The sequence below is a fragment of the Chiloscyllium plagiosum genome, chromosome 13 (assembly GCF_004010195.1).
Source record: "Chiloscyllium plagiosum isolate BGI_BamShark_2017 chromosome 13, ASM401019v2, whole genome shotgun sequence".
Classification (NCBI taxonomy): Eukaryota; Metazoa; Chordata; class Chondrichthyes; order Orectolobiformes; family Hemiscylliidae; genus Chiloscyllium; species Chiloscyllium plagiosum.
The window spans coordinates 8701710-8716426 of NC_057722.1; the positions used below are offsets into that span (position 1 = coordinate 8701710).

Sequence of the window (14717 nt, forward strand, 5' to 3'; positions counted from 1 at the left end):
ACCTGACGAGGGAGTCACGGAGGGAGTGGTACCTGATGAGGGAGTCACTTCAAGACAGCATGGATTAAGAGAGATTATTTAGAGTGGAAGAAGATAGGATATGAGTTTCCAAATTGTTCCACATTTATTCACAATTTACATTTACAATTTGGATGCTGGAATCAGGAACAGAATTTCTAAGCTCACCGATGATACTAGACCTCCTGGTCTGGCATGGAAAGGGGTGGAATACTCCATATTAAGTCAGATTCTAATCATCTACAAGACGATATTAATGAATTTTCAGAAAATAACTGGCAAATTAATATTAACGTAGATAAATGAGAGATAACAAAAATAAGGAGAGTGTGTAATATTTGGAAAAGAAGAATTTATATGAGGATGGAGAAGCAAAGGGGTCAGGGGATATACAAATACACCAATCACTAACAATGGCGATGTAAGTTAAGGAGGTTGTAATAAAACTAACCAAACATTCAAATTTATTTTTAGAAAGAGAGAATTGAAGTCAAGTTGTGGTAAATTGTTCCAATCCTTTGGTAGACCACACTTGGTGTGCTACGTACTGTTTCAATCAACATATTAACAATATTGTAGGCAGAGATATTACATATAGGGGTAGTGTAACCTGGCAAACTTATACCTATGAGGGAATCAAAATAGGCTGGGTTTCTCCTCAAAACGAGAACACTGAGGGCTGACCCAGTAGAAGTCTTTAAAATTATGAAAGGTTTCAGTACAGGAGATGCTGAGTCTTTTTTCCCTTGTGAGGGAAAGAACAAAATCAGTCATCAAGAAAAGACAGTCACGAAAAATCGAACTGAGAACTCAGAAAAAAAAGAATGCTTAGAACCAGAAAGTGATGGAAATGTGGAAATACTTCCCAAAGGGAGTGGTGGTGATCAACAGCGTGGATCTATTTAAGGGAAGGCTGGATAAGCCTATGAAACAGATGGGAAGAGAGGTTTATGCTGTCGGACTTAGATTATGAAAGATGGAAATGGAGCAGGAGTTCCAACATGGACTGGGCCAAATGGCTCATAGCTGCGCTGTACATTTGAAGTGTATTCAATTAGAAATTTTACATCCCTCATAGTTCTCTAATAGGAAGAACAATGCATTGAATAAATCTTTGTGTGTGGAATAATCTTGAACATGGAGAACTTCAAATCAAACCTGCAAGGAAATTGGTTCATAGCACAAAAACAATGCCTGTCTCTTCCACATAGTAACAATGCATGTGACATCTGGTTACGCAAGCTTGCACTCACTTAATAAATGATAAGAATGATAGCTAGTGGGCGGCAAAGTGGCTCAGTGGTTAGCACCGCTGCCTCACAGCACCAGGGTCCTAGGTTCGATTCCATCCTTGGGCGACTGTCTGTGTTGAGTTTGCACATTCTCCCCGTGTCGGTGTGGGTTTCCTCCCACAGTCCAAAGTTGTGCAGGTCAGGTGAATTGGCCGTGCAAAATTGCCCACAGTGTTAGCTGCATTATTCAGAGGGAAATGGGTCTGGGTGGGTTACTCTTCAGAGGATTGGTGTGGACTGGTTGGGGCAAAGCGCCTGTTTCCACACTGTAGGGAATCTAATCTAGTAATGTAAAGGACAGCTCTCCAGTGTTCCCTGCTTGGAAGTATATTTTAATGAACTCAATCACAGAGTGTGGGTTTCGCTGGCTGAGCTAACATTTATTGCCCATCCTAATTGTCCCAGAGAAAGTGACAGTGCTGTCTTGAGAGCCACGGCAATCTATTTGGTTTAGAGGCACCCACTAAGCTATTAGGGATGGAATTGTAGGATTTTGACCAAGCGACTGTGAAAGAATGGTGCTAAACTTCCAAGTCAGGATCATGTATGGCTTGGAGGACAACTTGCAGGGTGTGGTATTCGTATGTATCTACTGCTCTAGTCATTCCAGATGGTGGTCGTCATGGGGTTGGAAGGTGCTGTCTAAGGATCGCTGGTGAATTTCTGCAGTGCATCTTGTAGATGGTACACACTGCTGCGATTGAGTATTGGTGTTGGATGGGCTACTTGTTTGTGGATGTGGTGCCACTCAAGTGAGCTCCTTTGTCCTGGATGGTGTCAAGCTTCTTGAATGTTGTGGGAGCTGCACCCATCCAGGCAAGTGGGGAGTATTCCATTGCACTCTTGACTTGTACCTTGTAGATGATGGCTTTGGGGAGTCAGGAGGTGAGTTACCTGCTGCAGTATTCCTAGCCTCTGACCTGCCCTTTTAGCAACTGTATTTGTATGGTTAGCCCAGTTCAGTTTCTGGATGACAGTAATGCCCCAGGATGGAGATAGTGGGAGATTAAGCAATGGTAATACAATTGAATGTTAAGGGGTGATGCTCTCTTGTTGGACAGAGAGTTGTGTGTTGCGAATGTCACTTGCCAATCGCCAAAATTCATCCATTTTCTCTCAGTATCCCACTTCTTTCTAAACATGTGCCAGATTGTTTGCCTTTAAGTTTGCTTATGACATTTTCCCATGAATTCAAAGTAGAATTCCACTGCAGAATGTGTTCCCTTCAATTTGCACTCACTATAACAGTGCTGTACAGAGTCCCTAAGTGCCAGCACTCTGATTGGACAGGAGACTGTGACTATCTGCAGATCCTGCACTTTCTTGGATCTCCTCCACAAGTGAGGAGCACTCTGGGCTGGGTACAGATCCTGAGTTCCAGAGTTAAAAAGGTTTTCTACAATCACACATTTACTCAAACCTGAGCTGAAGAGTGACTGATATTATCTTCCCATGCTACCAAACCAATTAGAAGTGGTTGTTTTGCCTTTGGTTTTTCACTTGCAATGCCCCAGTGGCAATGCAGGACTGTTGGAATATCTCTCAATTCTTAGCTTGTTATGAATCAGTAGCAAAACTATACGTTGCAGCTAACTCTCAACAATAGGGACTATTGAGAGATCCTTAGATCACATATAGCCAAACTCAAATGGTAGACAATGGAGCAAAACAGAATATGTCAAGAGGTTGTGCAAACCTAGTCCAGCTGATGCGAAGGTTGCTTTATCTAAACTTATAGCCAACATTTATGTGTCGTTGCGTCTGTCACAATCACATTTAAACAGATTTCTTGAATTTGGACATGAATCGACAATACAATTCATCTCAGCAAAGCCAACAAGTAGTAAAGATGGCACGTTCATAATATTTGTGCAATACAGCATATCAACAATATACCCAAAGTGGGTCAGAGGTTAAAGTGACAGATGTCACAGCTATTGCTCTTTCACATTGCAATTTTGCAGCCAACCACTTACCTTTCCACAACGTTTAATCCGTTCCAGCAGGTTGAGCTATCATGAGGTCGGAGATCATCTTCACAGATCTGCTCTGCCATGGAAGCATAAAAGGTCCTGTGCCGCCGGATGTAGTTCATGAAGTCCCTGTTGAAATAAATACAAGTCAATCCTCCAATGTAATCAAGGCCAGTACAAATAAAACATGAGAAAAGTGTATCCGTTGTAAAGCAAATGAACAACCCTGCAAATACAGTAGAATAGAATTACATCCCTTCACACCTTCCACCCTAGCATGGGTTTTTACCATTAAGACATCACTGCATGGCAGTTACCTTCCAATTATACACCTACTTAAGTTCCTTTCAAAAATATAACGTGACTTCGTACTCAGAATTAAAAGATCTAAGTTCTACATGAAGAAGCAAGAAATGAGTCTCAGATTATTAAATCAAAGTATTTGATAGTCTTAAGACAGCTCCAGATTTTTCTTTGCACCTTTTTTCGGGAAGGCTTGGCAATTTTTTGGAATATGAGGGACTTCAGCCAGACTGTTCTTTATTTCCAGCTCCAGTCATCCTTGAGAAGGTTATGACTTTTTGAAACACTACAGTCTGGTGCCACATTGGAGAAGGTCCTCCCAGAATACCGTAGAGTTGGAAGTTGGTTTTCGTTGTACAACATGAAGGTCAATGACTAGATGAGATTGTTTGATTTATAAACCAGCATAGCTACTTGGAATTTGCCCTACAAGATAATCAGATTACACATGGTCTATGTAGCGATAAATATGTTGACAAGGTAGGTGTATCTTTTCATAAGCTCATTCTATGCATACTTTGTCCAATTGTGGTCTTGATCTGGGGTGATTGACAGTCTTTGATTAAGGGACCATCTACAGTACACACCATCAACGCAGTTAACACAGGAATACTATCATTTTCCCATAACAATTCATGAAGACGACTACAAAAGACTGTTTCATTATAAAGTTTTGCAATTTATTGGAACTATGTAAGAAATACATTTGAAGGGACTGTTTTTGGAGTCATACTGTGCTTTTCCGTCAGCGTTAGCTTGATGTTAACATGGTTGCCTTCAACAGAAGATTGTGGACTCAAGAGCCACTGACAATTCGTTCTAACCTGAAGGTTTTATGTGAGTTTTCATGACTTTTGAAATGTTGTAGGTACTCTATATATGTTTATTTTTCTCTACATATGTATTTTTATATTGTACTATAAGAAAGAAATAATAAATACTCCCAAATCAAGTTTGTTTTGATACAGTCTCAAGACAGCACTGGGAATATTTTCTGTAATTGGTTCAGTTCATGAATGCAGCTAACCACCTCCTTCAAACACAAACAATTAGGAATATGTAAAAAAAAAGTTACAGCTATAATTTATAAATTTATTGCTGTTTATGGGGAACGCTAAGAATGGAGTTAATGCCTTAAGAGAAATGTATAAATGTTGTGCTTTCTAGGCCTGAATGGAAAGCGTATGTGTTGACGAGGAGGGTACGCTGTAAAACTGAGAGGTTCGTGATGATGCGTGAATTTTATGATGATTTGTCTGATTATCTTTGTGCATCAGAAGGAATTTAAACACATCATCACCGAGAAGATTAAGTGGCAAATTGTACATGACATACAAAAGAGAGTGAAGATGCTGGGGTTCTTGGAGCAGAGAATGTTAGCAGATGGTTTGAAGAGGTTGTAAACTCAACATGGCTTTGATAGAGTAAACAAGGAGGAACTGCTTCTCAGTTTAGATTAGATTAGATTCCCTACTGTATGGAATCGGGCCATTTGGTTCAACAAATCCACACCGACCCTCCGAAGAGTAACCCATCCAGACCCATTCCCCGACCACATATTTACCACTTACCAATACACCTAACACTATGGGCAATTTAGCATGGCCAATTCACCTGACCCGAACATCTTTGGATTGTGGGAAGAAACCAGAGCACTCGGAGGAAATCCACGCAGACACGGGGAGAATGTGCAAACTCCACACAGTCACCCAGAGTGGGAACTGAACCTGGGTCCCTGGCGCGGTGAGGCAGCAGTGCTAACCACTGAGCCACCGTACCACCCAGTGCCGCCCGTTTAGATAGGGCAATAACGAGAAGACCTGGATTTCAGGTCAGTAACAAAGAGGAAATGTGAGGAAACCTTTATTTGTGTCCACAGCGATCATTTAGCCCAGTCTATTGTTCTTGAAATGATGGAAGAAATAGATACAAAAGGAATGTTCAAGATTAAATTGAAGAAATAGTGACCGGACAAACAAAGTAGAGCAAAAGCAAGGTGCAACTGCTCTTCAGCAGGGAATGGGATTACTTAAAAGCTCTTCCCACGAAGCAGCACAATAGACTGGGCTAAATGAATCCCTTCCATATTGTCTTAGGCCATGATTCAGGTCTGAATCCTGATGCGGTCAGGGCCACCTTTATCTGTTTGTCTATAAATGCTGTGTGATTTCTGCTTGGGCAGCCTAAGGGCAGGTTGGTGGTGTATGGCAAACGAGTTTCAAATTCTCCGTAGATTGGGTGGCCATGAAGAAATGGAAACGGAAAGGGGAGCTTTTTAGATGTGACACACTGTTGGGATAAAATGGAAGGAATGGACACTGCGTTGTACTTGGCTTGAGACTGAAGCAACTACTACACCTGAAAGAGCGTTCACCCACAGCGTTTGTTGTTTGTTTTATAACAAAAAGCTTATGTTAGCTGAGGGACAGTTAATCTGCCCACTGTGCAGGTTCTCTTACCTAGAGTTCTTTTTCATTGTCCTAGGCCTATCAGTCTTTACTTCTTTCAGAGGCAGGGAGCTGGACAGAATCGCAGGCAGGAAGCATCAGTCAGACAGGGTAGTAGAGTGTTTCGGGACAAGGTGAATGGAGCAAGGGAATGAGAGAGAGAGCGGGAGTGAAGGAGAGAGGGAGGGAAGGGAGGAAGGAGCATATCATGAAAAAGAGAGAGAAAAACAAGTGAAAACGATGAAACCATACGGAAAAACAAAACATCATGCACATGCTTACAGTGGGAGCAAAATCAGAATGAAGCATAAAAGGTGCCATTCCCCCTCCATATGTGAAGACCAGGACATAGAGAGTCACTTACTGCCTCATCCCTATGATTAAACATAGTAATGGGACATTAGCGGGACAGATCACCAACACAGAGATGAGACTGAGCTCCTGGGGTCGCTGGCTTGCAGCCACACAGGGTTCATTTTGGGGGTGATCTGACAACCATCAACTGCACTCTCCTCCTTTCCACCCATAACCATCACTTTTACCGATTACACGTTTGTCTGAGCCTTGAATATACTTACTGACCCAGCCTCTACAGCCCTCTCTGATCAAGAATTCCAGATTTACTACATTCAGAGAATTAAATCCTCGCCATCTATAGAAGTATATATGCAACATTAGCAACCTGTATTTCTGTGGTGTTTTTTGTGAAGTGTCAAGGAACTATCCAAGAGAGTCTTCAAACAAAACCTGACACCGGGCGACATAGCAACGATAACTTGTAGTAATACAGCTGCCATAATTCAAAAAAACATCATAAAGTGTGTCGCAGGAGTGTTTTAGAATAAAGTATACTGCTGAACCACATAGGTCTGATGACCAAAAGCCTTGGTGAAAGAGATAGATTTTAAGGAGTGTTTAAGGAGCAGCTTAAAGAAGGAAAGAGAGGTAGAGAATCAGAAAGTTTCATCAACATTAGAGCTCAAGGCCTGAACTACTGACTGCTTGGCCACCAATGTGGAGACATAAAAACGCGCAAGAATCTTGTATTAAATGATCACAGGCATTGCAGAGGTTTGAAGATTTGGAAGAGAGTTCAGAGATTGGGTGGGTTGAGCTCAAGAAGTGACATGATTTAAAATCATGGCAATTCTTGACCAGGGGCCAAATTGATTAGCGAGCACAGGATGGTACGGAATCAGGACTGAGTGCAAGTTAAGACATAGGTAGACAGCTCTGGCTGATTCATGTTGATTGGAGGGTTTGAACTGAGGAGACTACTCAGGAGTATGTCAGAATAATCACATATAGAGGTAACAAAGACATAAATCAGGCTTTCAGCAACTGAAAGAGGGCATGTTGTAGCAATGTTACACAGGGTTCAGAAGATATTTACCAGGATGTTGCCAGGTATGGAAGGTTTGAATTATAAACAAAGGCTACATAGTCTGGAACATTTTTCACTGGAGCGTAGGAGGCTGAGAGGTGACCTTATAGAGGTTTACAAAATCATGAGGGGCATTGATAGGGTTAATGGTCGGTGCCTTTTCCTGAGTGTGGGGGATTTCAAGACTAGGGGGAACATTTTTACGGTGAGAGGAGATGGGTGTAAAAAGGAAACTGAGAGGGACTTTTTTTTTTACACAGAGTGTGGTTTGCATGCGGAATGAATTTCATGACAAAGTCATGGATGTGGCCACAGTTACAGTGTTTAACAGACACTTAGGTATGTATATGAATAGGAAAGGTTTGGAGGCATATGGGCTAGAAACAGGCAGGTGGGACTAGTTTAGTTGGGGTTATGTTTGACATGGACAGGTTGGACTGAAGGGTCTGTTTCTGTGCTGTATGACTCAATGACTATGACTCCATGAGTGTCAACAGGTTGGTTTTGTGTTGGCACAAGTATGAGGGACGTAGCTCAATTCAGATTCAAATGTGATATCAAGCTCACAAACAGATTGGCTTAATCTCTAACTCTTGCCTGGTAAAGGGAGACAATGGAGCTGTAACTGAAGACAAAAGCTTCAGTCTTCTCAATATTTATTGGGTGTAACTTTCTGCTCACCCAGCAATGGGATGTCAAATAAATGGTCTCATAAGGAGATATTAGGACAGATGACAAATAAGCTTAGTCAAACAGATCGATTTTAAAGGCAGAAAGAGAAGAGAAAGAAAGGTTGAGAGCCCTAAGGAGAGAACGTCAGGTTTTAAGAGATTTAGCAACTGAAAGCACAGTCACCAGTGACAGATCAATTCAACTCGGGGATGTTCAAGAGGCCAGAAATGGAGAAAGGACTAAGTACAGGAAACAAAACAAAAAGCGATGTTGAAGGAGTTAACTCCAGGGGGTTGGAAAACAGAGAGTGAATGGAGAGCTGTAAATTATCACTTATTTACTTAGCTGTGTCGCAGCACTTTAGAAATGACATAATCAGGCTACAGGATTACAAAGAAGCATAATTATCCACTCCATTAGGCTAAATTGGAGGCCAATTGCAAAATTTATGGGAGTAATTTTCTACGTGCACACTGCCAGCCAAGAGTATTCCCCACCAGGCATGTCTATAGACAACTCTACATCTGACTGTAATAGCGGCTGGTACGGGTAGGAGTATAACATATTGACAGGACTTTGTCTCCTCTATTTTAAGCTGGGCATGTTCCTGTCTGAGTTAAAATGGAGGGATATTGTGCAGTGCTTCATACGCTTGTCTGTTAACTGATAGTGCCTCTCTCTCTGTGGTGTAACATGTTCATCACTGAGTCAGCAGTTCCAGACACAACAACCTAATCAGGACAGACAGCTCAGTGCAGTACTGAGACAGCTCTGATGTCTGCCCTCTTGAGTGGATGTAAACAATCTCCCCCCAGCACTTTCTGCAGAAGACGGACCTTTCTCCCTGGTCTACTGCTCAGCATTTATCCCACAATCAACACCAACAGAAAGCATGCTCACTAGTCAGTACCTCCTCGTCGTTATTGGGAGCTTTCTGCACGATAACTGGCTATGCCTTTCACCTACATTCTAACGGTGACTACACTTCAATGAAGACAATGGGTCCTTGAGCAGCTCAGTCTTGCTTTACAAAGGGTCACAGAGCTTGCCTGCTCTTATAAATGAGTGGAGCTTGAACTGCTGTGAAGCCAGTGACAAATCCTGACAGACAAAGAGGGCTAAGAAAGAAAAGTTTGATTCTCACTACTTATACTCATGGTAAATTGCTTCCCTCCCCAGCTAGCAAAATTAAATTTTCTCTCTGTGTTCACAGGATACTGGAGTGCTGTGTGTAGTTCTGGTCGCCTCACTACAGTAATAATGTGATAGCACGAGAAGGGTGACTGAGGAGGTCCCCCAGGTTGTTGACTGAGTTGGAGAAATTGAGCTACAAGGTGAGACTAGATAGGCTTGGACTGTTTTCTTCAGACCAGAGAAGACTGAGGGGAGGGGGACGTGATTGAGGTGTATAAGGTTATGAGGGATATGGACAGGGAGAAAAGCAGCAGCTGTTCCCCTTGGTTGAGGAGCCAAGCACAAGAAAGCATAGTTTTAGATTAAGGGGCGGGAGATTCAGAAGGGATTTGGGACAAAATATTTACCCTCAGGAGGTGGTGGGAATATGGAATACACTGCCTGGGAAGGTAGAAGAGGGTGAAAACCTTACAAACTCTAAAAAATATTTGGACGAGTACTTAAAATATCATGACATTCAAGGATATAGGACGAGTGCAGGAAATTAGGGTTAACACATGTTTAGTAGTAGTTATGTTGGCACAGATTCGATGGGCTGAAGGGCCTTTGCTGCACTGTATATATCTCTGAATCTATGGGTGTAGGCGTCATTGGCTGGGCCAGCGTTTGATGCTCATCCTCACCTGCCCCCGAGAAGATGAGGGGGAGCTGTCTTCTTGAACTGCTGCTCCCTATGTGCTATAGATAGAAACACAATGCTATTGTAGAGTTCCAGGTTTTTGACCCCCAGCAGCACTGAAGCAATGTTGATATCTTTCTGAGTCAGGCTAGTGTGTGGTTTCAGACTGTCCCCTCACTGCTCCTGACTTGAAAGCTGGTCTCCCTTCCTCCCCATTGCTGTAACAGACCAGGTTCAACTCTCCTCACTGCTCTTGATCTGAAGTACTCCCAGAGAATCCCAGTGTGAAACATAACATCAGGAATTACAAGTGGCGCTGTAGAGGGGGGGGAAGGATCTGCACCTGGTCATCAGCCTGACGCTATCAGACTTTGCTGATCTTCTAAGGACTGATTGAGATGGATCACCTACTCCACACTGATGCTGACCCACAAACAAGCAAGACTGCAGGCTCCTTAACTGGGATGGGGTAGGGGCAACACCAATGTGTATGTGTGCAAGGAAACCTGGTTTCCAATTGTGTCAGATCACCCTGCCGCAAGACAAAGCTTTGTCTGGATCGTGTGATCACACTACATTAAAGATCTCACATGGACATCTTCCAATCTCTTGTAAGCAATAACTGTAAATTTCCTAGGTTAGCCAAAAAATGATAACAAAATATATGAAGCCGGCTCTATTGAAAGGTCAATGGTTGGATGGTGAGGTATTAAACATTAACCTAATCATTTAAAAAGCGCTGGGTCACCTCTAGGTGTTTTCTGAAGGGATGTAAGTGTTTATAGCTCAGTAGGTGATGTACTGAATTGGTGACACTATATGTCTGGCTGAAGTTCTGATTTAAAGCAGATACAGTGCACGACAGCACAACAACACATGGTTGATCACACAGGGAGCACATTGTACTGTGTAAACATCACACAGTCAACCAGACAACACAAAAGCTGCAAGGAAATAGTTCATGGCAGCAGCCTGGACAAGCTGTCAGTGTCCATTAAAACCGAGAGATAAGCCTTTTTCCAGAGAAAACAAACAGTTGTCGTTATGAATGAAATGTTAACCAACCATGGAAGGTGTTACACATTTATGAAGTTTGCCGGTGATCAAGCTGATCAATCACTTAAGACTGGACACAGTCAAGGTTTGATCACATCCGTTTGATCAGCTGTAGTTAACTAGTTCGGGAACAGGAGTTGTCTGGTAAGAGACCAGAGGTTGGAACAGAGCAAGCCAATCACTTATTTCAATGTGACATGTCGACATAAACCAAGTCACTTGGAACTGTAACCATGTATGTGTAAGTTGGTGACATTTTACCTCTTGTTTGCAGTACTTTGTTCAATTCCTCGTTTGAGTAAAGAGCAATTGGGTATATCCTCTTTTTGGGACTGGCTTGGGTGATCGATATCCAGAGTAAAGCTGACAGATGAGGAAAAGGAGGAATGAAAGCCTCCTCCCTGAAAATGAGGTTTGGCACCTGGAATGTCAGCACACAAATAGACAATTGCAGCAGGGACAGACTGGAATGTCACACTGTCATTCTCACGTGGGACCTCTTGCTCCACAACATTGGCATCACTGCCCTGAATGGAACTCAACTGGCAGGAGGAGCTCAGCTCAAAGAACAAGGTGCTGGATCCATCTTTTTCTGGAAGGGTAAACCTAAGGCATGGTGACAACTCCACGGAGTTCGATTCACCATTAAAATAAGGCAATGTGGCTTGGAGGGGAACTTGCAAATGGTATTCCAACCTGCCCTTGCCTTTCTCGGGGTGGGAGGGGGGTCTAGAGGTAGCAGGAGTCCTGGCGATTGCTGCAGTGAAATGCAGATTGCAGTGACAATACCAGCAGCAGTGGTCTTAGTAGCTTCTCGTGCTATTGCCAAATTGGTGATGCATCATCTTACACACCCAGCTTTATTGCCTAACACGTCTGCGCATTGAAATCAAGATCGCTCTCTGTAGCTCCTCCTTCTTTCCTATGACCTCTTAGTTAGGGACCCTCTTGGAAGGAGTGATCACGGTATGGTTGAATTTAGAATACAGACTGAAAGCGCGAGGACAAAATCCAATACCAGGGTCCTCTGCTTTAACAAAGGAGACTACAATAGGATGAGGGAGGAGTTGGCTAAAGTAGACTGCAGACGAAGACTTTATGGTGGGACAGTTGACATGCAGTGGGGGACTTTCAAAGCAATTTTTCAAAGTGCTCAGCAGAAGTACATGCCAGTGAAAAGGAAGGACTGTAAGAAAAAGGGTTATCTGCCATGGGTGACTAAGGAAATAAGGCATGCAAAGTGACAAAGACCAGCAAGAGACTAGAAGATTGGGAAAACTTTAAAGGTCAACAAGAAACAACGAAAAAAGCTATAAAGAAAAGTAAAATAGATTTTGAGAGTACAACAGCTCAGAATAAAAAGACAGACAGCGCAAGTTTCTATAAAAAATATAAAACAAAAAAGAGTGGCTAAGGTAAACATTGATCCTTTCGATGATGAGAAGGGGCACTCAGTCATAGGATATGAGGAAATGGCCGAGGCATCGAACAGGTATTTTGCGTCAGTCTTCATAGTGGAGGACACTAATAACATACCAATAATTGAGAAGTAGATGAAGGTAGGTGATGACCTGGAAACAACCATTATCACGGAAGACACAGTGTCAGGCAAGCTAATGGAGCTAAAGGTAGACAAGTCTCCCAACCCCGATGGAATGCTTCCCAGGGTACTAAAAGAGATAGCAGGAAAAATAGCAAATGCACCTGTGGTAATTTTCCAAACTTTGTTGGACTCTGGGGCAGTTCCAGCAGATTGGAAAATAGCAAATGTGCCACCATTGTTTAAAAGGGAGGTAGACAAAAGCTGGCGAAGTATAGACCAGTTAGCTTAACTTCTGTAGTGGGGAAAATGCTTGAATCAATTATCAAGGAAGAAATGGCTGGGCATCTAGATAGAAATTGCCCCATTGAGCAGATGTAGCATGAGTTCATGAAGGGCAGGCCATGCTTAACTAACCTTTTGGAATTCTATGAAGACATTACAAGCAAGGTGGACAACAGGGACCCGGTAGGTGAGGTGCGCCTAGATTTCCAAAAGGCTTTTGAATTGGTGACACACGAAAGGCTGATGCATAAGATAAAGATGCATAGTGTTAGGGTAATGTATTAGCATGGATAGAGGATTGGTTAACTAACAGGAAGCAAAGAGTGGGAATAAATGAGTATTTCTCTGGTGATCAGTGACTAGAAGTGTGCCTCAGGGATCAGTGTTGGGACTGTAATTGTTCATAATTTACATATGTGTCAAAGTTTTCAGATGACACAAAGATGAGTGGGAGAACAAAGTGTGCAGTGGACTCTGAAACTTTGCAAAGGGACATAGATAGTTTAAGTGAGTGGGCAAAGGTCTGGCCGATGGAGTACAATGTTAACAAATGTGAAGACATCCAATTTGGTAGAAATAACAGTAAAAAGGACTATTACTTGAATGGTAAAAAGTTGCAGCGTGCTACTCTGGGTGTCCTTGTGCATGAATCACAGAGGGTTGGTCTGCAGGTACAACAGGTAATTAGGAAAGGCAAATGGAATTTTGTCCTTCATTGCTAAACGGATTGAATTTAAAAATGGGGAGGCTATGTTGCCGCTGTATAGGGTACTAGTGAGGCCACACCTGGAGTACTGCATGTAGTTTTGGTCTCCTTACTTGAGAAAGGATGTGCTGACACTAGACACAGTGCAGAAGAAGTTTACTGGGTTGATTCTGGAGTTGAGGGGGTTGGTTTATGAGGAGAGACTGAGTAGACTGGGATTATATTCATTGGAATTTAAAAGAATGTGGAGGGATCTCATAGAAACATAAAATTATAAAGGGAATAGATAAGATAGAAGTAGAGAGGAGGTTTCCACTCGTGCATGAATCTTGACAAGAGGGCATAACCTCAAAATTAGAGGGAGGAGATTTAGGACTGAATTGAGAAGGAACTCCTTCATTCAGAGGGTTGTGAATCTATGGAACTCCCTGCCCAGTGAAGTAGTTGGGGCTTCCTCATTGAATGCTTTCAAAACTGAGATAGATAATTTTTTGAACAGTAAAGGAATTAAGGGTTGTGGTGAGAAGGCAGGTAAGTGGAGCTAAGGCCACAAAAAAGATCAGCCATGGTCTTACTGAGTGGTGGAGCAGGCTCAAAGGGCCAGACGGCCTACTCCCGCTCCTGGTTCTTATGTTAACACCGTGATTAAAAAAACTGCTGAACTGCTTATTGCAGGCTGAGCTGCAACAGTGGTGATGGAGGATTCATGTTTTAATGGGATAGGATATAAAAACATCATTCATTCACCACAACACATAAACATTCCACCAAAACAGCTGGAAAACCTTCGGTTTACAGGAAAGCTGATTGTACTAACTCTCATTTTTAGGCTACAAAGCATGAAAGCATAATCAACATTCCAAGCTACACATAAAATCACAGCATAACATATCACAGCAGGAAGCCAGTCCGTTTTTCATGAGCTGGCTCTTCATTGTTAAAGGTCACCTGGCACAATTTGAAGATGAGCTCAGAATTCTCCCAGAGTCACTGCATCATACAGCTTTCTATATTCTCACCTAAATCATTTTATATATGACAAACAAAAATTGACCTCGCACCAATCCCTATGGAACACCACTGGTCATTGACCTCCAGTCCAAAAAAACACCCTCTGTATCCTGCCATCAAGCCAATTTTGTATCAAATTGGCAAGCTCTACCCAAATCCCATGTGATTTAACTTTACTGATTAGACTACCGTGTGGAACCTTGTCAAAGGCTTTACT

At 42.5% G+C, this 14717-nt stretch overlaps 1 protein-coding gene across 4 annotated transcripts in view; it reads right to left on the reverse strand.

The window, feature by feature from the left end:
• LOC122555734 (glypican-5-like) overlaps positions 1 to 14717 on the reverse strand; it is a 545068-nt gene that overhangs the window by 277291 nt on the left and 253060 nt on the right. For 3 of the 4 annotated variants that reach the window (XM_043701794.1, XM_043701796.1, XM_043701797.1), the window contains exons 5-6: positions 6046 to 6105; positions 3287 to 3412 (exon numbers count right to left, since the gene is read on the reverse strand). In XM_043701794.1, the coding sequence (XP_043557729.1) occupies positions 3287 to 3412; positions 6046 to 6105 (186 nt within the window). The remainder of the gene's footprint in view (positions 1 to 3286; positions 3413 to 6045; positions 6106 to 14717) is intronic. The other variant, XM_043701795.1, reaches the window with a different exon arrangement.